This window comes from Myotis nattereri (genome assembly GCF_964212035.1).
Source record: "Myotis nattereri genome assembly, chromosome: 3".
Lineage (NCBI taxonomy): Eukaryota > Metazoa > Chordata > Mammalia > Chiroptera > Vespertilionidae > Myotis > Myotis nattereri.
Window position 1 is genome coordinate 153,179,534 of NC_138077.1, and position 22,910 is coordinate 153,202,443.

General features: G+C 42.7%; 1 protein-coding gene across 1 annotated transcript in view; it reads right to left on the reverse strand.

Annotated features, from left to right (window-relative positions):
• Nucleotides 1–16,402: 16,402 nt before the first annotated feature.
• DNAI3 (dynein axonemal intermediate chain 3) overlaps nucleotides 16,403–22,910 on the reverse strand; it is a 71,876-nt gene continuing 65,368 nt past the window's right edge. Inside the window, exons 20-23 of the mRNA XM_081086287.1 lie at nucleotides 21,830–22,034; nucleotides 20,219–20,310; nucleotides 19,032–19,154; nucleotides 16,403–16,711 (exon numbers count right to left, since the gene is read on the reverse strand). Coding sequence (XP_080942413.1) covers nucleotides 16,568–16,711; nucleotides 19,032–19,154; nucleotides 20,219–20,310; nucleotides 21,830–22,034 — 564 coding nt within the window. The 3' untranslated portion in view covers nucleotides 16,403–16,567. The remainder of the gene's footprint in view (nucleotides 16,712–19,031; nucleotides 19,155–20,218; nucleotides 20,311–21,829; nucleotides 22,035–22,910) is intronic.

A 22,910-nucleotide genomic window follows, 5' to 3' on the forward strand; every position in this document is an offset into this window, starting at 1 on the left:
ACAGCAACAATCACTTTAAAATATATATATATATTGATTTCATAGAGGAAGGGAGAAGGAGAAACATCAATGGTGAGAGAGAATCATTGCTTGGCTGCCTCTTGCACCCCGTCCCCTCCACCGCCCCTCACCCGCCCCCCCCCCCCCCCCGACTGGGGATCAAGCCTGTAACCCAGGCATGTACCCTGACCAGGAATCAAACTGACTTCCTGGTTCATAGGTTGACACTCAACCACTGAGCCAGGCTGGCCTGGCAACAAACACTTTTTTAAAAAAAATTAAATTTATTGAGATAACATTGATTAATAAGATTATATAAATTTCAGATGTACACTTTTTAAAAAAAAAATTTTCAGATAATACCTCTGTCACTTGTGGGTTATTGCTGCTGTTCCTTGATGTATCATTTAATCTGTTGATTATCCATTATGAATTACAAGCAATTTATCTCCATTTCTCCTCCCCATTTTATGTTTTTAGTTCTTTCTGTTTTATAACTTTTGTAATGTTTGTTTCTTAATTCATCAGTTTTAAACATATCTCTTGTCTCCCTACCATTGTGAAAATGACCAACCCTGTACTTTCTTTTTTTTTTAAATATATTTTTATTGATTTCAGAGGGGAAGGGAGAGAGAGAGATAGAAACATCAATGATGAGAAAGAATCATTGATCAGCTGCCTCCTGCATGCCCCTCACTGGGGAATAAACCTGCAATCCAGGCATGTGCCCATGACAGGAATTGAACCCGTGATCCTTCAGTCCGCAAGCCAACACTCTATCCACTGAGACAAACCAGTTGGGGCAACCAACTCTATACTTTCTTTCCAACTTATTACTGCCCTTTACCTCCTAACTTCTCTAAGTTGTACTATTAGTTTATATAATCAATATTAATAGATATATATTATTTTGGGGAACTATAATTGACTTCAGTTTTTCCTTTATATATTATTCTAAATTCTGCAAAGGAATAACTAGCTGCTATGTGCTAGATTATGCAAAAGTATTCACAGGTAAACCAGGTGATTTTGTTTCCTACATATCCAATCTTATATCCTAAAATATATGCTGATTTAAGCAGAATATTCTATTCTGAGGTCAAATGGATTATTTTACTTTATAGCCATATTTTCTCTAAATTATACTATATGTCATTTGCTTCATAATTGGGACATGGCAGATTTTTATTTTTCCTGGAGTAATTGCTATTCTTTTTTTTTTTTTTTTTTAGAAGAAAAATGCTTTCTTCACTATAACACTTTTTTTTATCGCTCTGTTGAACTATCAGATTTGTTCAGAGTGCTTTTATCTCTCATCCTGAGATTCCTGAAGCATATTCTTGCCTTTTTAAATTTTACTTTGAGTGAAGAAAAATTGTTCACTATAATCCTGAGATCATTTTAAGCTTTTTAATCAACTTGTCTGAATATGGACAAAGTGACTTTTCACTATCATCTGGGATATGTTTTCTTTGCATGCCTATGTACTACTTTTTCATTTTGTTTTTCTTTTGTATCCCACTCTTTCTTGATTTTGTTTATTTGCTGAAGTATATTGATAAGTATTCCCCCTCCCCAAACACACACAAAAAGCGTTCACAGGAGATGAGTTTTGAGCCCTTGCATGTCTGACAAGGCCTTTATTCTGCCTACTTCTTCTTCTTCTTTTTTAAGAGAGTGAGGAAAGGAGAGGGATAGAGAGAGAGAAACATTGATGAGAGGACCATCTGCTGCCTCCTGCATGCCCCCTTCTGAGGATAGAGCTTGAAACCCGGGCATGTGCCCTGACCGGGAATCGGATTGGTGACCTTTTGGTTTCATGGGTTGATGTTCAACCACTGAGCCACAATGGCTGGGCCTCCCTACTTCATTTTGATTGGACCGGCAGTTCTAGGTTCAAACTCATTTTTCTTTAGGACTTTGAAGGCATTTCTCTATTATTTTCTAGCATCCAGTTTTGCAGTAATCTAGGCAAGAAAGATGGCAATTTAGACCAGGAAAGAAGCAATAGATGTGATGAGAAATGATTGTATTCTGGATATATTTTGGAAGTAGGAGCCAAAAGAATCTGCCAGTATACTGTGAGAGGAGATAGAAAGGCCGAATCAACTGAGGTAAGGAGTTATCATCAAATGAGATTGAGATGACTCCATTGTATTTTTTAGATGAGCTCTTTAAAATGGATGTTGCTGCCCTAACCGGTTTGGCACAGTGGGTAGAGCATCGGCCTGGAGACTGAAAGGTCCCAGGTTCGATTCCAGTCAAGGGCATGTACCTTGGTTGCAGGCACATCCCCAGTAGGAGGTGTGCAGGAGACAGCTGATCGATGTTTCTAACTCCCTATCTCTCTCTCTTCCTCCCTGTAAAAAATCAATACAATATATATTAAAAAATAAAATAATTAAAATGGGTGTTGTTATTAATACAGTAGTTATTGAAATGTCTTATAATGTCCTGTTAAACAAAAGTACTAGTGCTTCTGTATCTGGTAATGATGCCCATGGAGTCAGTTCAAGAAGAGGAAAGCAAGAGGACTTCATATACACCTCAGCAAAGTTTATCAGAGCTGCCTGGAAATTTCAGATTGTGTATGTAGCTTTATATTGGGGACCCTCTGAATAGGTTTGGTAGTGGTATGATTCCTAAAAAGAATTTAGTTTCCAGACCAAAGAATTGCATCTTAAGATTTATAATTTAAAACTACCAATTTTTAGGTTCTTGAGTAGTGATAAAGTTGTAACATGTTTAATAACAGCAAGTACTTATTTGATTCTTACGGACCTGAGGACTTTGGTACAAGAGGAATGTTCTTTCACTTATTTCCCTGCCTAATGCTAGTTTTTAATTCAGTAAGGCTCATATTTGATAAACATTGAAATTCCAGTTCTTGATCACATTCTGACTCAGCAGAAAACTGACTGGCTAACTCAGGTGGGAACTGATTTTATTGAAAAAAAAAAACAAACAAAACACAACTATCAGAGGGAAGGCTGCTAAAAATGTTTTATATTTTGATCTAGCGGAAATTTCATAGGTGTTTACCTATCAAGTTGCATATTTAAAATTTGTGTCCTTTATATTTTTTAAGTAATTTTTAAAATGGGAAATAGACTTGGAAAATAAGTAGGACTAAGAGAGCTAGATGATCAGTTAATTATTAATGAATGAATGTAAAGGGATTTTCAGAGAATGGCTGTCTTTTTCTGAGAAAAAGACTAAGGACTATGAGATGCCATGTCTATGTGTCTATGTAATTTTTCCAATATTTACTCCTGTGTAATAAATTATTTATGATTGGAAAAATAACATTACCTTTTTAAAAACAAACAAACAAACAAAAAAACACAAAAAAACAAACCAAACAAAAAGTTATGCTTCTTTTGGAACTTAAGAGTAGCCTTAGGAAAATTAATGACAAGTGGGTTGGCAAATTTTGGGTAATATTTTGCAGTGATTTTTTTGTGAAGACTTCAGTAGAAACAATTATCTAAATAACATGTATATGAAAAAGTGCATCTCACCATAAGAAGGAAGGCCTCTAAAAAATGTTTTATTAAAATGCGTCATTAATTTCTTTACAGAAATTGTGAGCAAATAAATCTTCTTAATTTTGGCCTGATTCACTTTGGTATGCACTTTTTTTTTTCTTTTTTGCTAGAACTGGAAAAGCCTATTTTTTCATCTCATTAAAATAAGATACTTTCATAAAGTTGAATGCACTCAATAAATATTCTCGTTCAAAAGAATAGCAGATGAAAAGGGACAGATCCAAAGACTGAGAAACAGCGATCAGGCTGTCAATCCCCAGAAGGAAAGTAGGGGAGGGCGGGGGTAAGGGGAAGAGATCAACCGAAGGGCTGTATACATGTATATAAGCCAAACCAATGGACATGGACAACGGGGGGATGGGAGCATGAGTGTGCGGGGACGGGGGTGGGGGGGGTGGGGTGGGTGGAAGATTGGAGGTTAATGGGGATGAAGACACATTTGTAATACCTTAATAAAAAAAATAATGTTCTATAAAAAAACAACAACACAACAACAAAAGAATAGCAGAGGCCCGCTCCTTTGGGAGACAGGCACTACATTGAATGCTTTTGTTTTTCTCAATGTCAAGTGTTTGTTTTACACAAGTGAGAAAAAAAAAAAGCCTAAATATTGCCCTGAGTTGGATTAAATTTAATCCTTATTGTTTGATAAGGCCACTGGCATGCTTTTAAGTTATTTGAGTTCATCTTTATTTTTCTGCTTAACAGAGGTGTTTATGTAGTGCATGCTCTACATACTTCTTTGACTGGAAATTCTACTCTTCAAACTGAGCTCTTCCAAGGAGAGTTTAAAATTCCAACTTTAGAAAAGTACAATGGATATTAAATCAAGAAAAGTGCAAGTCCTTCACCTCCGAGATGTTTTTGTGAAAGTTATGAGACAGCAGAGCCCGCTGCTCACATTCCCTCACAGCTGCGGTTATTGAACAGTGACCCCTTGTTCTTGATCTTTGTTCAGGAAAAGGGAGGCAGGTTGCCAGCCTGTTTGCATCTGCTCTTGCCTAACTCTCCCCCGCCTCCCCGGGGGGCATTGCAAAACCCACCTGTTAACCTAAGAGCACGTTTGAATCATCAGGTAGGTGAAAACAGCTTGTCCAAACTGGTAGATAAGAAATGTCAGAGCATAAAGTGCCTTCTGTCCAAGGTTATACATTTGTGTTTGATCTGTACCCGACGTTAAAACTCACCTGTAAAGCCAACCAAACTATACATAAAGGAAGGTGCTTTGGTGTCTTTTTCTATCAACATTTTATTTCGAACACTTTAAAATATAAGGATAAGTTGAAAATTATACAGTGAATACCCATATATCTAGATTATACCATTGTAAAGATTTTGCTATATCTGTTTGATTATCCACCATTAACTGCCTAAATTTTGGTTCATTTTAAAGCAAGTTGAAGACTTCAGTACAGATCACAATGTGTCATTTTGGAAGCAAAAAACAACGCTGAGTTGGAAATGAACTTTGTGTGATTATAATTAATCTCTAAAAGAGTCACATAATATGTGTTCACCACAAATCCTAGATTTCATCATGGTTAGAAAGATCCAACATTGCTATTAATAACCTCTAAAAGGTAATACATATTTTGGGTGTCTTGTGATCCTTTCCACATGACTTTTAGCTATCCCAGACTTCCATCATTCACAGACAACCTTCACAATTTCTACCATATTCAAGTTCAATGTGCAATATTTTTCATATTTTCTCAAAAATAACTTTTTTTCCAATTAAATTTACCTTTAGAGTCAAACTTTATATTGCCACTGTAAATGGAAAAGCGGTATCATCTGTTATAAAACAAGTTAACCATATTTTTTACATGCTAAAATAAATGTATAATGTACATCTTGGCATGCATACCATACTTTAGAAAATCCTGACTTCTAGTCCCCACCCTTCCCCCTTTTCTATCACAAATATTGGACACGAGAAAAGTCAAAGCTGCATACACACAGATGACACCAGGCTCTTCTCTTTAAGGGACAAACCCGCCACATGCAGACTTGCCCAAGTCTCACCTCGAGCTGCCAATGGGAGAGGTGAAGGGTTTCCTACAGCAGGGCTAGCAGGGGTCTGCAGCCTGTCTGAGAGAGTGTCCCAAGTGGGGCCCGTTCTTCATGAGCCTCTTCTGTCAACCCAGCTGCTCTGCAGGCCCCACACTGGCAAGAACAGACCCCCCCTGAAAAGCCCAACCCTTACAGCCCGAGTTTCTACTCTGTGGCCTTCTCAGAGCTACGGCCGTGACCACATTTGCTGTTTCATTTGCTTTCCTCTTATTCTTTTATCCCTCCTCCCCCACCAGCGTGTCTTTTCCAAACTACCTGCATGTTAACATAGGTGTGGTAGGAGACCGCAACACACCTATCTTCCCTTCCTGACATTAGAACCAAGACACAGGAGCCAGACATTCAAAGGTCAAAAGGCCAGGTTTCCTACTGATAAAGGTAAACTGGAGAATGTAGCTTGGGTCTCTGGCCAAGTGGGCTTCTTCCTACACCCCCTGTGATGTGATCACTTCCGCCCAGTCACTGGCAGAGTTGGTTGAAAACAAGCCTCTCCTGGCAGGGGTAGAGAGCCCGTCACATGTGCTGGCGCGGCGGGTCAGAGAACACGGAAGGCACCCAGCCAAGCTTGCCGAGGTCCTGCTCAGCCACCACGCGGAAGGGTCAGTCTCAGGACTTGGGAAGCAGTAAATGAGGGAGGCAGAAGCTGGAGGTCCCTCTCATATTTTTTTTTCTTGAGAGCTGGAGAAGTTCCCTTCCTTTTATGGAAACAGGAGAAGTGCAGGATGTTCTCCCGGCACAATTACCTCCTATTATTGCTTCCTCCTATAGTGACCAAATGCCACAGGATGAACTTTGGAGCAGGAAATGGGAACGCTGAACTGTGAGCGGCATATTGGCAGCCAAAAACAACATGTAAAGATTTTGTAGGTAATTGCTAGACAATCGCTGCTTTTGACAAAGGCAATCCAGTGGAGAAAGGATAGTCTTTTCAACCACTGGTGCTGGAATAATTGGATACCTCATATGCAAAAGAACCCAAAAAACACAAAAATCTTTGATTCACACCTCATACTATATGTAAAAACCAACTGAGATGGTCATAGACCTAAAAGTAAATCCTAAAACGTCTCAAAACTTCTAGAAGAAAAGCTTGAGTTATGCAAGGATTCCCCTGATAGGTCACCAAAACTATGATTCATAAAAAAAAAAAAAACACACCCCACAAATTGATAGACTAAACTTTATCAAAATTAAAAACTCTGCCCTTTCAAAAGATACTGTTAAGAAAACAAGAAAGTAGACCACAGACAGGGGGTAACTGTTTTTGTGCATCTGGTAAAAGACTTATATTCAGAATATATAAAGAACTCTCAAATCTCAATAATAATAAAAAATATAACCTGGCAAAAATAGTCTGAGCAAAATATATGAACAAACATTTCATCAAAGAAGATACATGGATGGAAAATAAACACAGGAAAATAACTTCAACATTATTAGTCACTAGGGAAATGCAAATTGAAACTATGGGATACTACTGCACACTAATTAACATGGCTACACTTTAGCACTGGTGGGAGGGGAGAGGAGCTGGGACTCTCGTACACCGCTGGTGGGAACATGAAATGGCACCACCACCTTAAACACACTTGGCAATATCTTAAAAAGTTGAATATATACACACACTATTTAATCCAGGCATTCACTCCTAGGTATTTATCCAAGAGAAACAAAAGCATATGTCCATAAAAAGACTTGTAGAGAAAGTGATCAGAGCAGACTAATTTGTAATAACTCCAAACTGGAAACAACCAAACCAAACGTCCATCAAACACATGTTCATATGGAAAAATAATACAATAATTAATAAGTAATAGTACAAAAAATAAACTCTTTGTTCCACAACTGGAAACCTACTTTTGCCCCACCTTGTATATCCATACAATGGAATACTATTCAGCAATAAACAGTAATGAACTATAGATACACACAACATGGATGAATCTCAAAAGTGAAAGACAAAAATATGTAAATATCATATGATTCTATTTATATAAAATAGGAAATGCAGAGAGACTAATCTATAGTAGCAGAAAGCAGACAACGATTGCCTGAGAATTGGGAGAGAGATGCTAGAGGCAGCTCGTAGAAAGGGGCATTCAGAAACTTTGTAGGGTGATGGATATGTTTATTTCTTGATTTTGGTGATAATTTTTTGTGTTTATACATATGTCAAAACTTAACCAGTTGCCTGGCTGGTGTGGCTCAGTATTGAACAATCACCCATGAACCAAGAGGTCACCAGTTCGATTCCTGTTCAGGGCACATGCTTGGGTTATGGGCTCAATCCCCAGTGTGAGTAGGGGGCATGCAGGAGGCAGCCAATTAATGTTTCTCTCTCATCAATGTTTCTATCTCTCTATCCCTCTAACTTTCTCTCTCTCTAAAAAAACATATTTAAAACAAAAAACTTAACCAGTTGTATATGTTAAATATATACAATGTATTTTTATATAAGTTATGACTTAGTAGCACTATGAAAAGTGTGTATGTGGCCCTGGCCAGCGTAGTTTAATGGGAGAGTCCTGGCTCCTGGTCAGGGCACATTTGAGGCAACCAATTGATATGTCTCTCTTACATCAATGTTTCTCTCTCTCTCTCCCCTGACCCTCCCTTCCTCTCTCTCTCTCTCTCTCTCTCTCTCTCTCTCTCTCTCTCTCTCTCTCAAAAGAAAAGGAAAAAATATCCTTGGATTAACAACAACAAAAAAGTGTGGATGTGTATTATACATATAAGACTCATGGATGCCCTAGCCGGTTTGGCTCAGTGGATAGAGCGTCGGCCTGCAGACTCAAGGGTCCCAGGTTTGATTCCGGTCAAGGGCATGTACCTTGGTTGCGGGCACATCCCCAGTAGGGAGTGTGCAGGAGGCTGCTGATCAATGTTTCTCTCTCATTGATGTTTCTAACTCTCTATCCCTCTCCCTTCCTCTCTGTAAAAAATCAATAAAATATATTAAAAAAAAAAAGACTCATGGAGGAGCATAATATTGTAGGTAAAGCATAAACTCATCACCACAGTACCCACTATCTTATAGAACTGTGGAGGGGATTAAATGAGTTAATGTATTTAAAGTATTTAGAGCAGCACCTGACACTGCCGCAGGGCTCATGAAAGGTTCGCTTTTGTCATTAGTAGTATAGCATCTAAGTTTTCAGCAATAAACACAAGCACTGTCAAATCATAAAGGTCTATTACAAAATATTCAATAAAACAAATCTATTCAAAGTAAAAGTCCCTATGCTTCAAAATAATCTGGAGGGAAGGGTTAGTAGATTTTAAAAGATTAGCCCTGTACTAATCTTCTTTGGAGTTGGAGTGGTTAGAGTTCCCGCTTTGCTTTGCACACTTTCCCTCTTCTCTCATTCCATCCCTCAGAAGCAAACATAATGGACATTTTGACGGCTGTACGTCTAGACCTTTCTGTACATATACAGTGAAGTATGAATATCTACATATTTGTACAAATACATATGCAAATTTGATATATGAGGTCAGAGTATATAAATTGTGGCACAATTTGATTCTTCCCTAAATAATTGGTGGATATCTTTCCTTGTCAGAATGAATAAATCTGTATCACACCTCCACACACCTGAAGAGCAGCTCTTTCTGTGACGCTTTGTCATTTTCCTGTCGATGGGCATGTGGATTCCTTCTACACATCCCCGTTTTGTTCTGCTAATATTTACTCTTTAGCACCAGACGCTTACACTTGGTCTTAGTCAGCAACTCCATCAGCACTTTTAACACAAGATGCTTATTTGTCTTTTGTCGTCATAATAAATGTTGATTGCAGAACTAGAACATAATAAAGTTGTAGTTTTGGTTGTTAGAATTCTGGAAAATTGACATTTTATTCTTTTAAATTTGTTACATTTAGAGCCATTCAGTCTAGAAACTTCATTAAAAGTGAAAAACAGTTATCAATTTCAATTGTTAATTTAGTTTGTTTATTAAGGCTAAAATAAAGCAGACACTGGTCATATTTTAGTTTTGACTTACTGTTGTTTTCTTTTTAGAGTTTTTTTTTTTGAAGGGGGATTCTTCTTTAAAATATGACCCTTCAAGCCGAAACCGGTTTGGCTCAGTGGATAGAGCGTCAGCCTGTGGACTGAAAGGTCCCAGGTTCGATTCCAGTCAAGGGCATGTACCTGGGTTGCAGGCATATCCCCAGTAGGGGGTGTGCAGGAGGCAGCTGATCGATGTTTCTCTCTCATCGATGTTTCTAACTATCTCTCTCCCTTCCTCTCTGTAAAAAATCAATAAAATATATTTAAAAATAAATAAATAAATAAAATATGACCCTTCAAAAGGGCTGAAAAATGTATCTTTAATTGACAGGGAAGAACGTGAAGTCTTCTATTTTACATCTTTTTGTCATCTCTTCAAGAAAACAGAATATCACAGGGGCAGGTGACCCAGAGCAAACTGATTTTCTGTGGTTTTAAGTTTGGAGCATTGGCGTTATCGCAGGAAAACACAACCTGTATTATTTACCATACTTACTGCGTCTATTTTTAATGTCCTATTTCTGAGCAAGAAAGCATGTGGCAGCAACACTTATTTTTTCTTAAACCATTGTTTCCCCCAATACACTTCTGTGATTCTTTGGTGTTTGGGGATTGTATACGCAGTTGCTCTACATGAGCCTGTAACCCTCAAACAGCTCAGCAGTCACAGAAGGAATGAATTCATCACACAGGGTTTCATTTGCCCTTCGCTGAGATATTTAATTTCCGTTGTGGGTCCTTGCTCAATTACACTACACCTGACCTGGCAATGGCAGCCTAGCAACCTGTTGGGACTTCACCTACCCCAGGCAACACCCAGGGCTGAGGGCCCAGTGAGATGTTAATTATTTACAGTGGCTGACAGGTGAGGCTGTGGAAGGGACCTGGCCCACCATCTCCTGGAGTCAATTGACCTTTCAACTGAAGCGCACACAGGTGATGTGCTTATGAGGACCTGAAAATAGGCTTCATTCTACAACACTCCTTGGTGGGTAAAAAGCAATTTGTAACGTTGAATGGTAATTAAACAATCTAAATAAATCAAGCATGATTAGAATGATTAATTTTCTGAGTAGCCATGAGCATTTTAAGTTAGGCAGAAAAGAAAGCTATTGTTCAGATTTTAAATACTAAGTCCAATATGTCTGGTCTCACATTAAAATGATCAAAGGCTAATATTAAACTAGGCATGCAGAGTTCCTGCTTAAGTCCTACTTGAGAGGGAGAGATACTGCCATTATTATTCATCATAGTAATGTTAATATCCAAAGATTATTGCATAGGACAGACAGGAAACACTATGGTTTCTCGTGTGTGTGTGTGTGTGTGTGTGTGTGTGTGTGTGTGTACCCGAGACCAAGCAAGAAAAGGAGGAATTACATTTATTAAGCACCAACTATATGCCAGGTAATATACACATGGTCCTTGTATGCAGTAGGTCTAATTACTATCCCCATTTTACAGATGATATAACTAAGACCCAGGGCACAGTGCAGCTTGCCTGGGGTGATGAAGTTGGGATTTGGACTCAGGTCTCCTAGGATCCCCAGCGCCCTTTCTTTTCAGTCCATTGCATGCCAGACCAAAAGGTGTAAAGGCAGAAAAGGAAGACCGGATTGACCCCACGGTGCACTCGGAAAGGGGAAAAGGTTGGAATTAAGGAGGAATGGAAGGAGGCACACCAGTAATTCCATTTTTACTCATTCTCAATATTCCTACATCTTCAGTCATAGGTGAAAGGGCGAGGGCTATGCCCTCCATCTTGCCCCAGGGTAAGGGCTACACCCCCCATCTTGCCTTGGCCATGTGCTCGGCAAGGCTTCTTCCCGGAAGCCCGAGCCTCTGCTGGCCACACCCAGGACTTCTTTGAACTAACCAATGACAATCAAGGGAAGTCGCCATAGATATGACCACATCCTGTGTGACAAGACACCGACTTGCGCCTGGCCAATCGGCAGGGCCCACAGTCCTTTCTCCTCCCCTTGCTCCAACCCCCTATAAAACCTCGCTCTACACAGAGTTCTCTCTCGGCCACTTGGCTTGCCGTTGCATCGGTGAGTGTGGTTGGGGAGCAGAACTAGTTCGAATAAAGACTCTTTGCTTTTGCATCGGACTTGGCTGGCTCCCTGGTGGGCTTTTGAGGATCTTGAAATCTGGGCATAACAATAGGCAGCTAGCTTCCTAGCTTGAGACTTAACTGTGTTCTCTTCAGGCAGGTCTGGCCTGTCTGCCAAGTGGAGAGTCTGGGCAAGAGGAAAAGACTGTTAGCTTGAGGAGTTGAAGCGCCTCCGGGAAACCTCATCCTGGGGAAGAGGAGGTGCACAGTGTTTGCCCGAGTTCCAGTGCCTCAGCGTCCAAGGGAAGTGAACCTGCTGAGTGGTCCCAGGCGCCCTACCCCGTCCTCTGTCCTTCCCTCACTCCTTCCCCGGGCACGAGACCCACATACAGGGCTGAAGGTTCCCTGGCTGCTTCTCTCTCTCCCACCTGGAAGCCTACCTTGGCGTCTGCTTTTTGCAGGACCTGGACTAGCACAGAGGCTTTGCCAGCACCTTCCCGCCTGTTACAGCCACCAGGCATATTGGGAGAGGGGAGCCTTGAGTGCCTGGTGGCTGCTGGCTTGTTTTAAAACATATTGGACTCCACCTTCAACCCAGGGACCATAGGACACACCAGGAGGCCCTTTGCAGAAGGATGAGATACCCAATAAGCAGGTGGGGCAGGATCTCCTAAAACTCGGGCTGTGGCTGTGTTATGTGACACCACTGGTGGCCACAGGCTGGCGAGCTGATGAGCCCTGGAAAAACTGAGGTTATAAACACACAATGCAAATATCACAGTGAATCAATCATAATTGCTACCATAAGTGAGACAAACCCCATGTTTTTGCTTCCATAGCCAGATTATACTCACGTTGTATTCATAAATTAGGTAAAATGATAGTAAACACATTTACTGCTTGCCATATGCCAGACGCCATACTAAACTCTTCATTTGATAACCCTAAGGCAGACCATTATCCACGCTCCATTACCCTCTCCTTCTATGCTAATAAAACCTTGCTTTTGTTTGCGACAACAATGTGCCAGCCCCAGGTGATGGCTTATGTCACGCAATCATGACCGCCTGTTCTCTGTAGTCCTGGCTTCTTTAGACTGAGGGGTGTCCACACAGCCCACTTCTGTCCAACAGACCTAAGCAGGAGTCGGCCAGGGTCGGGGTGGGCGCTGGGTTATGGAACATGCTTCTTCTGGAAGACTACAGGGCAAAATCCCTCACCCTCTAGGTCAGCGGTTCTCAACCTGTGGGTCGTGACCCTTTTGGGGGTTGAACGACCCTTTCACAGGGGTCGCCTAAGACCATCGGAAAACACATATGTAATTACATATTGTTTTTGTGATTAATCACTATGCTTTAATTATGCTCAGTTTGTAACAATGAAAATACATCCTGCATATCAGATATTTACATGACGATTCATAACAGTAGCAAAATGACAGTTATGAAGTAGCAACGAAAATAATTTTATGGTTGGGGGTCACCACAATGTGAGGAACTGTGTTAAAGGGTCGCGGCATTAGGAAGGTTGAGAACCACTGCTCTGGGTCTTTGCTTGAACATCACCTTCCCATAAGACCTCTCCTGAACACCCTGTTTAAAACTGTATACCCTGGCACATTGTAGGCCCTCAACAGATCTTTTTCCTCTTTGAGTGAACACATAAAAACAAAGTATGGAAAGTCACTGGAGGAAACGCAGAACAGAAAGCACAGCTATCCTGGGACAAATACACGCCTGCCATGTGTGGTGATAGGAGGCCAGCGTGATGGGCGGTGTGACGGAGGGGAGGAGATGAGAGACGGAGGGTGTTGGCCGAGAGCCTGATCACACCAGGGCTTGCAGGTCATAGTAAAGCCTTTGGCCCCTGTGCCACGCCAGCACGACCAAGGGTGATCCCGAGTAGGGGGGGTGAAAGGGTTAAGGAAAGACAGACAAGAGAATAATAGCTGGGTCTCGGTGGGACGCTGCCTCCCTGATGAGGAGACGACGACAGCGCCCACAAGCCGTGTCTTTATTGTATAGCAGATGTCAAGAGGCAAAGTAGAAGTGTGATCACGTTGTTTACAGCATTCTTGTGAGTCTCAACCCTACTCAACTACATGCACCTGAACTCTATCACAAGGCATGTGGGGCCATGTGTTCGGACCATAGGTTCAAGCCCACAACCACAGCCGCTGGCTATGATTGTGCCCTCCAGCTGGGACTTGCACGTGGCAATGAGAGGACCCTGTCCTTTCATTAGTCCGAGGCTTGAACCTGGCCAAAACACTGTAACCGCGCCCCACAGGCCCCTGCTCTGGGTGCGCTGGGGTGCTGAGGGGGAGGAGGGCAGTCTCTGACTTGCATCTGGAATCACCATGGGGCTGCTGCTGAGACACACTGGAGCGGGCAATGTGGACGCAGGGAGAAGAGGTAGGGGGTGACTGCGACAATCCAGGCCAGTGGTGGCGGTAGCTAGGTCCATGGTGGTGGCAGAGAGAGGTGACTAGGTTCTGCATGTATTTTAAAGGTATAGTCAGTAAGATTTGCTCACAGACTGGGTGCAGATTGGGAGAGGGAGGGAGAAATGGGGCATGCCTTCAAGGTTTTTGCCCGAGAAACTAGAAGCAAGGGGATTGTGAGGACTTCAGGAAAACTGGAGTTTGGAGGTAAAATCAGGCACTCGGTTTTGAACATGTTTGAGTTTGAGATGCCTCTTGTACATTCCAGTGGAGACAGTGAGTAGTCAGATGGACATGCAGCAGCTGATTTTATGGTAGAAGCCAGGCCAGGGATACAGGCTGTACTGAAAGCTATGAGACTGGGTGGGTTCACCCAAGACATGAGTGTGGGCTAAGAAGAAGAAGAAGAAAAGAGATGTTGAAGTGCAAGGATGAGTCCTGGGCATTCCCCTTGTGAGGATGCCAACGCGCGCTAGGCACGGCCTGCTTCGTGTGCAGGTGCTCACCTACCCAAATACAAGTGTTGCAAGGTCAGCGTTCTCAACCTGACCTGAGAGACGTGGACCCTGTTGCACAGTGAAAATACACCGGCCCAAAGGCACACCGACGGTCAAGTGCTGCTATCTATCTGACTCCTCCAGTGAATAAACCTTTGCATTCATTTCCTCGAGCACCTTAACTTACAATCTTGGCCTCACCCTTCCCGATCCCAACCAGCCTTTCATTTCTGTTTTCACCTGAAGCTTCAGTGCAGACCAGCCTAATCCTTTACCTTGAACCTTCCCTACTGTATCCAAATAGGATTTCCTGCCGTGAGGCTCTCCCGATTCTAATCCACTCCTTCTCTTCATGAATAGAAAGCAGATTGTGCCACCTTCCTGCTCAGTCCTTCTATGCATCCCTCGTTACCTGCCAAGCTGTAACCCAGCTTCTTGAGCTTGGTTAAAGGAGCCTTCGCAATCTGGCTCCCACTGACTTTTCTGGTCTCCTCTCCTGCTACTCTCCACGCAGCCCCACTTCCCATATCAGTCACTTTTCTGAAATCGAATCTCTGAGATCCACCACACTCTTCCACAAACTGAGTTTCACACGCTGTTCCCTTTTCGTGCCCACACTGTTTGACCCCCCGGGACAATATTGACTAGAAGACATGATGGTGGGCACTGTGTCTTGTTCCACATATCGAAGTCAAGCGTTCAACTGTTCACCATGAGGTAGATGTTTGTTGTAGGATTTTTAAAACTTTACTTATTTATTATTTATTTTTAAAATTTATTTGTATTGATTTCAGAGAGGAATGGAGAAGGAGAGAGAGATAGAAACATCAATGATGAGCCCTAGCCCATTTGGCTCAGTGGATAGAGCAGACTGAAAGGTCCCAGGTTCAATTCTGGTCAAGGGCATATACGTTGGTTGCGGGCACATCCCCCGTAGGAGATGTGCAGGAGGCAGCTGATCGATGTTTCTCTCTCATTGATGTTTCTAACTCTCTATCCCTCTCCCTTCCTCTCTGTAAAAAATCAATAAAATATATTTTTTAAAAAGAAACATCAATGATGAGAGAGATTCATTTGATTGGCTTCCTCCTGCACACCCCCTACTGGGGATCGAGCCTGCAACTCAGGCATGTGCCCTGACTGGGAATTGAACTGTGACTTCCTGGTTCATAGGTTGACGTTCAAGCACTGAGCCACAGTTAGGCATGTTGTATGTCTTTTTTTTTTACATTCCCTGCATCAGGTTAAGGGAAGCCCAGCTTCTTCCCTTCTTTTTGTAGTTGCTAAGAATCTATTGTTGTTTTATCAGGAATGGATATCAAATTTTATCGAATGTGTTCCTGCATCTCTTTGGTATCAGACTTTCTCTCCTTTAATCAATCATCAATTTATTTTCTACCGTTAAATTAACTTTATATTTCCTGGATAAGCCAGCATGACCTTCACACGTCATCCTTTCTTTATGCATATGTTTCTGGATTTGACTCACTACTATTTTGTTCGGCACATGGCCCTACAATCTGTGCAGGGGCCCAAAGGGAGCTCTTTTTGGGGAGGTGACCAAAAGCAACCTGATAATTAGGGAAAAAAGTTTAATTTCCACTTCTATCTGGGGTTGGGGCCCTGAATGGCTATTGAGGACTGGGGGTAAGGGGATCTCTGAAGCTGTGTATTTCTATAGGAAAATCAAAGTTCCCTGATCCATAAGTTTCATACTTGGTACAAAGTTTTGGTACATATTAAAGCTAGAAATGATCAAAGCAGATCTTACTAATTGTTATAATTGAAAAGTTTTACTAGCAATGAAACAAAAGCCTGCTATTCATAAGTAACCCCATTGAATGTTTAGTCTGACACTCCACCTTGCATAAAAGCAATGGATAGGAAGGAAAGGCAGTCTCTCTCCCGAAGGCCCCAGGCACCCCACAGGAAGGCTCCTATATCATGTCCACGAACGACAGCGTGTCCGTGGCCTTACTGAGGCCCAGGCTGAGGAGGACGGTCTTCTCCAGTTCCAAGTAGCTCTCGTAGTCCATCTTCAAATCAGCCTCCAGCTGATCTTTTCCCTTCTGATGCGGTTTCTAGGGAGGAGAAAAGCAAGTTATTCCTGTAAGACACTGACAGCTAGAAATACCAGAGGAGGAGAAGGGCCGGCTTTTGAATAGCCAGCCTGGCTGCTCCGGAGGAGTCTGTGAGAGGACCAGGGCTGGGGCAAGGGGAGGGCATCTCTTGCCCCTTCAGCTTCTTTCTGCAGATGTTGCCTCATCCAGGTTAGAAGGTCCTTGGGCACTTTTGAGCCCAGCTTCTTCCCTAGGGTCTCCTCGGCACCCTCACTCTGCCACCAAGAGGAGTTCATTGCCCTTGGGCCCTCTCTCCACCCTCCTCAGAGCTGTTTAAGTCGATCTCTTGCCCACAGACCATCCAGCCTCAGGAGTCTAGGCCAGGGGTGGGCAAACTTTTTGACTGGAGGGCCACAATGGGTTCTTAAGCTGGACGGGAGGGCCGGAACAAAAGCATGGATGGAGTGTTTGTGTGAACTAATATAAGTTCAAAGTAAACATCATTCCATAAAAGGGTACAGTCTTTTTTTTTTTTTTTAGTTTTATTCATTTCAAACGGGCCAGGCCCGCGGGCCGAAGTTTGCCCCCGGCTGGGATAGGCCCTTGTCTCTGGGTTCCCCAAACTCTCCCTACATGTGCCGCTCTAGCCGCCTGGCAATTCCTGGCCTTTGGGTTTCTCTGGCTCAGCAAGCCTCCTGCCAGGTGTCAGAGGCATCGTCCGTCCTGGCCAGCAGCCCATCTTTCACCGAGCCCAGTGTCGCAGAGGTGGGGAGGGGGGAATGTGTAGCTCTCTGCCACCTCTCTCCAAAGACCATGCCCTCTTTCAGGCTCCTTCCCTTACGTTGTCTGGAGTGTGGGTGACACGAGATGGCAGAATTCCCTTCTAAGCCCCATGCAGATGGCATAGCTTCTGGGTCACATGGGAACTGCTACTTGCCCCAGCTTTGGGTCTCCAGCTGAAATTCCAGTTAGGAAGTATCCCATTTCATGTGCTGCTTGAGCTGTAACTACTGTTCTTTGTCAAGAAATGAACTGTATCCAGACTCGATGTTTACAAGCAGGTGGGTGCATGATTTCCTCCAGACCCATGGGCTGCAGTGCACAGCCTGATCCCTGGCACCTGGGGGCGCTCAGAAAGACCAGCCTCGCGGGACGGAAGTGTGACGGTCTTCTGCCCTCTGAAATAATACTAGCACTTTCTATGTGCCAGTTACTGGCTAAGTGCTGTACACATTTTAACCCATTCAATCCTCACTGCAATCCTCTGAGGTTGTTACAGTTTGTTTCCATTTTCCCTTTTATCAGCTGTTGCTTATGAAAAGGTATTTCTGCTGAACATTAGTTGTTTATCCTTGGCGACCTTTGCACCTTCTAAATGTAACAGAGGGGCCCTTTAAAATTCATTCACTTAGCCACAGTCCAGTCCAGAGAACATCTGAGAAGTGGTAGCTCTACTTAAAAAAGGGCACGATGTCAAATGGAAATAAAGTCACAAGAAGGCGTTGGGAACGTGTTGGAAACTCAAATGCATGACACTAAGATTATTATAACATTCAGGTGCTTTAAAAGTATTTCACAGGCAAATTATTTTTGTATTATCCACAATTCTACTGATGTGGATAATTAGGGGCTGTTGCTATGGTATTTAAACCCTCATAATAATTGGAGATCATATCTGGCATAGGGAAAGGGTGGCAGCTTATGTCCCACAACAAAATTTCAACCAATATTTGTGAATGCACACACACACACACACACACACACACACAACCAAGAGCATTTTTTTTTTTTGGCTGGGGAAAACAATGAGAAGTTAGTTAATCGGTATTCTTTTATACCTTGTCACCACTAAACAATTTTTGAAATGAGGCCCTCTGCTTTGATTATACGAATTACTATCTATCAATAAGTGATCATGTTAATCCAGTGATTTTCAACTGGTGTGCTACAGTAATTTTTAAAACATGCAATACTTGACTATTTAGTCAGGGGCACTGACCTCTTTTCCCTTAGATTATCAAATTAAAAAAACGGCAACAGCCTGGCTGGTGTCAATCATTGTATGTATAGATGGTATTTAGACACCTTTGTATCTAAAAGACTTGGATGTTATAGAGATTTCAGAAACTTCCATTAGGTAGAATCTTACGAGGTGTCCAACAATAGCTGCTTACTCATGGTAAGCTAGGAAATTGGAGAAATTTCCTCTTAACTCTCATGACAATGAGAGAAGAATGTGAAAAGGCATAATTTTCCTATATAAATTGTGGAATAAGCCAAACACACATATTTCCACTGGGGTTAGAGAGAAATCAACTTTTGTTTCTGAAATTTAACTTACAACTTTTTTCTTCTCCCTCTCCAGCGCCATTTCCTTCCTTTCTTGTTCACGAATTTTCTTGCGTTGCTCCACATATTCCAGGTGCTTGACTTCTCTTTCAAAGTAATGGTTTATACTTGATGCCTGTTAGAAACACAGGCCTTCAAGAGAGGGGCCCCCACCGACACCCCGCTCCCACAGCGGCCTGGAAGAGTTCCTGCTGCCTATAACTCACCAGGTATAGTCCCTGCTTTGGGACACTGCCCACGGGCCCACTTCCAGAGAAGCTAGCTCAATGTGGGGGCTACTGTGCTAAGTTTTAGGACCCTGCGAATTACAGTATTCGAGGAAGGGAGTGAGGTTGGAAGGAGAGAGCAGCAAAAATTGTTTACAATTTTGTAGAAGGAAAATTCGAGGATTGCTTTTTTCCTTCTTCCTTCCTTCTCACTTCTAACACTGAGGAAAGTTTCATATCATCAACAGAACCTGGAGAACCCAGATGAGGGTATCAATGCAGCTCCTAAAGGGCCTGGGAACAGAGTTCCTGGCCCCCTGGAGGGTTTGGCATGTAGGCATAGAATAGAAACAGGAAAATAGACCAGGTGACCAGGGGAGGAAAAGCTTTTTGCCTGGCATTAATGAGGCCGATGTTGTTGGGACTTGTAACAGATTGCAGTCTATATATCTAACGTTTGGTGTATGTATACTTACATATTTCTACTTATTGATCTTTTCGTAACCTCCTTATTAACATTGCCTGCAGCCCTCCGGTGGTGGGGACGGAGGCGGGGGGCGGGCAGAATATTGCCACTTCAGACACGCTGCTTGCAAGACACCAGCTTGGGGGAGGGGACGGGGTGGTGGGCAATGGGAAGAGACATGCAGATGTCACATGTGGCCTCCGGGATGGGCGTCACTGAAAGAGGGGTCCCGTGCTTCGGTTACAACCCCAAAACAACAGCTTCTGATTGTGAATCCTCAAAGTGATTCTCCCCTGAATCTGGGTTCTATTGACTTTGGCCTCCCTTTCATTCCATTTTTGTTTATTTTTCTAGCTTCAAACTATTTAACTCATGAAGCAGAAATGCACCCCCTTGTTTTTGCCTGCTCTCTTATAGCGTGAAAATGCTGTCATTTCTGAACACACTTTTAAGACATGCCACAGTGATACTCCGTCACATAAATCCTCGAAGCCCAAAGTTACTGACCTCATTGGTGGAGGGGTGACTCAACGTCCAAGGGATCTCTAATATATGCAGTGTCCCATAGTAATCGCCTACGGCTATGAACTGCTGCTTCGCTGAAAGATTAAAAATAAACAGGGGGAAAACAAGTCAGCCGACAGAAAGCTGTCTTAGCGTTTACACACGAACCGTGGCTTGTTCTGTGGTGTCCCAGAGGACCTGCGGGAGTTACAGGGACCTTGGCATCTGCATCAGACCTTCGTGACTGGGGGCCATATTAACATGTATGTCATGCTTTCCAGTTGATGGGATGAAAGCTGAGACCCTGAGCCTCGGTCAGCCACCCTGCCCACCGCGGATCTCCTTTTCTTGGCCTCTGTGTAAAGCTGCGGTTCCCAACCTGTGGGTCGTGGCCTCTTTGGGGGTCGAACGACCCTTTCATAGGGGTCGCCTAAGACCATCGGAAAACACATATAATTACATATTGTTTTTGTGATTAATCACTATGCTTTAATTATGTTCAATTTGTAACAATGAAAATACATCCTGCATATCAGATATTTACATTATGACTCATAACAGTAGCAACATTACAGTTATGAAGTAGCAACGAAAATAATTTTATGGTTGGGGGTCACCACAACATGAAGGACTGTAATAAAGGGTCGCGGCATTAGGAAGGTTGAGAACCACTGGTGTAAAGGGTGTGGCTCCTTGCCGAGGTTGACTCTGTCTGTGGCGGGGCCACTGGGCAGACGTGGGAAGGAAGCAGGGAAAACACATGGAAAGATTTCCAGGGGGGAAATCCTGAGGGCAGTATCCACAAAGACACAGTAAGGACTAAAGGATCCCAGCATGCAGGTGAATTTAAAAGGCACAGTCAGAACCAGGAGCCAGAATGCACACCAGATTGTTTCCTGTGAGCATTTAAAATGGATGTGAAACACAAATGTGTTTGAGCATTTTAGCTTTCCATCTCATCATGGGTTGTTGTTTTTTTCTTCTCATTTTCAGAAAACGGTTCACATTGCCAAATCCTCTACTTATAATCCCTGCAGGCATGTTATGTTTTAGAGCAAAGATAGGAAAACACACTTTGGTGACATATTCCTAAGCAGTAGCCAGACTGTGTGACACTCTAGGAATTCTGAAGGATGAATTTCTCAAGGTATGTTTCTGAGAGAGAAAGGGATAGAAAGACCATTCTATGCCTTCAACAACTTTGGAAACAAAGGAAAACTCCTTTTCAAAGAGGCAAATATATTGGATTTATATAGAAAGTAGCACTGGGTTGCAACAGAGAAACCAGGACAATGGAAATAAATTATTAGAAGGTGAGAAGGATGCTTTGTGTTGTGCGGTTCAAAATCGCCCTCTGCTTGGCACACGAAATGTGCCTCAGAAATAACTGTTGATGGAGAAATCAAGTGAGAGAAGCTCAGGTGGTACCCAAGATAGTGCCAGAGAGAAGGGGCATGATGGAAAGGAAAGGGGGACGGAGGGAGAAGGAAGGGAAGGGAGGGGAGAAAACAAAAACCTGAGAAGACACTGGAGGCCTCCCAGATGATGACAATGTTTTCCCGAGACACACAAAAAAACAAAATGACTTAGCGTGTTTGCTCAGAAAGAACATACCAGTAAAGGTCCAGGGTTTGATGCAGGTGATCATCGTTATACAGATGTTCTGTGACTGGGCTGGTTCATGGGTTTTCTCCAGAAGGTCCCAGATGTCGATGTACCCATCTTCTCGGCCAATATAGAAGACGCCGGGCCTCGTCAGGGACCAGTGCCCTGAGGTGTACCTTTTTGGAGCACAGCATGACTGAAGGAGGGGTCCGAACTTGAAGCCAATTTTTAAAAAGACACATTAAAAGCTTGTGTTATTATCGAAGGGATATTCACAAGGATTTTAAGTGCAAGTCAGGTAGCTGTGATCACATAACAGCCAAGTCATGCCTATTCGGAAGTTTTATTTCTTTCACTTGTAAGGTTTTTATATAATGCCAGTTCTTTTCTTCCCCGCATGTTTTTATAACACCTTTTTCTTCTTATTTTATTTGCCTTTTAGAAAAGAGCAAACCTTCCTATCAAGCTATTGTTGGTTTTAATAAATCCAACGGCTATGGAAGTCCATTGCTATTTCTCTGGAGATTGATCAGATAAGTAAAGATTATGAAATTGGCTTATGCCTCCTTCCCACGGGAACAACTCTGGTAGCCAAAAAAAAAGCAAATAAAAAGTCAGTTCTAGCTGTGAGCTGCATGCAATGACTTATAACTACTATTGGGAAGAGATTTTAGACCAGCAAAGCATCCCAAGGTTGTCTTGTCTTTTCTCCACCATGGGGCAATTTGCCTTCTTTGGGAGGTTTTCATAGAGATAGAAGATCAGGATGTGCGTTCTTCCCACTGGCATGCTCCACCTGGCCACCAGGTAGATCACTTATCTATTTACACCTGCAGACGAACCGCCTCAGGCCTCCAACACATGCATAGGAGCCTTTCCTGTGGGGATGGGAGGATGTCTCAGAGGCACAGACTCCTTAGAGGTGCCACTCCAGACCTGTCCTCGGCCCAGATCTTTCCATTTCTGTGGATAACCAGGTTCCTGCCCCTGCATAGTCCATGGATAATCTTGCCTATAAAACTAACACTTGTTCATTGTAAAAAAAAAAAAAAAAAAGAGAGAGAACATATAGAGTACATTGGTATAAAGT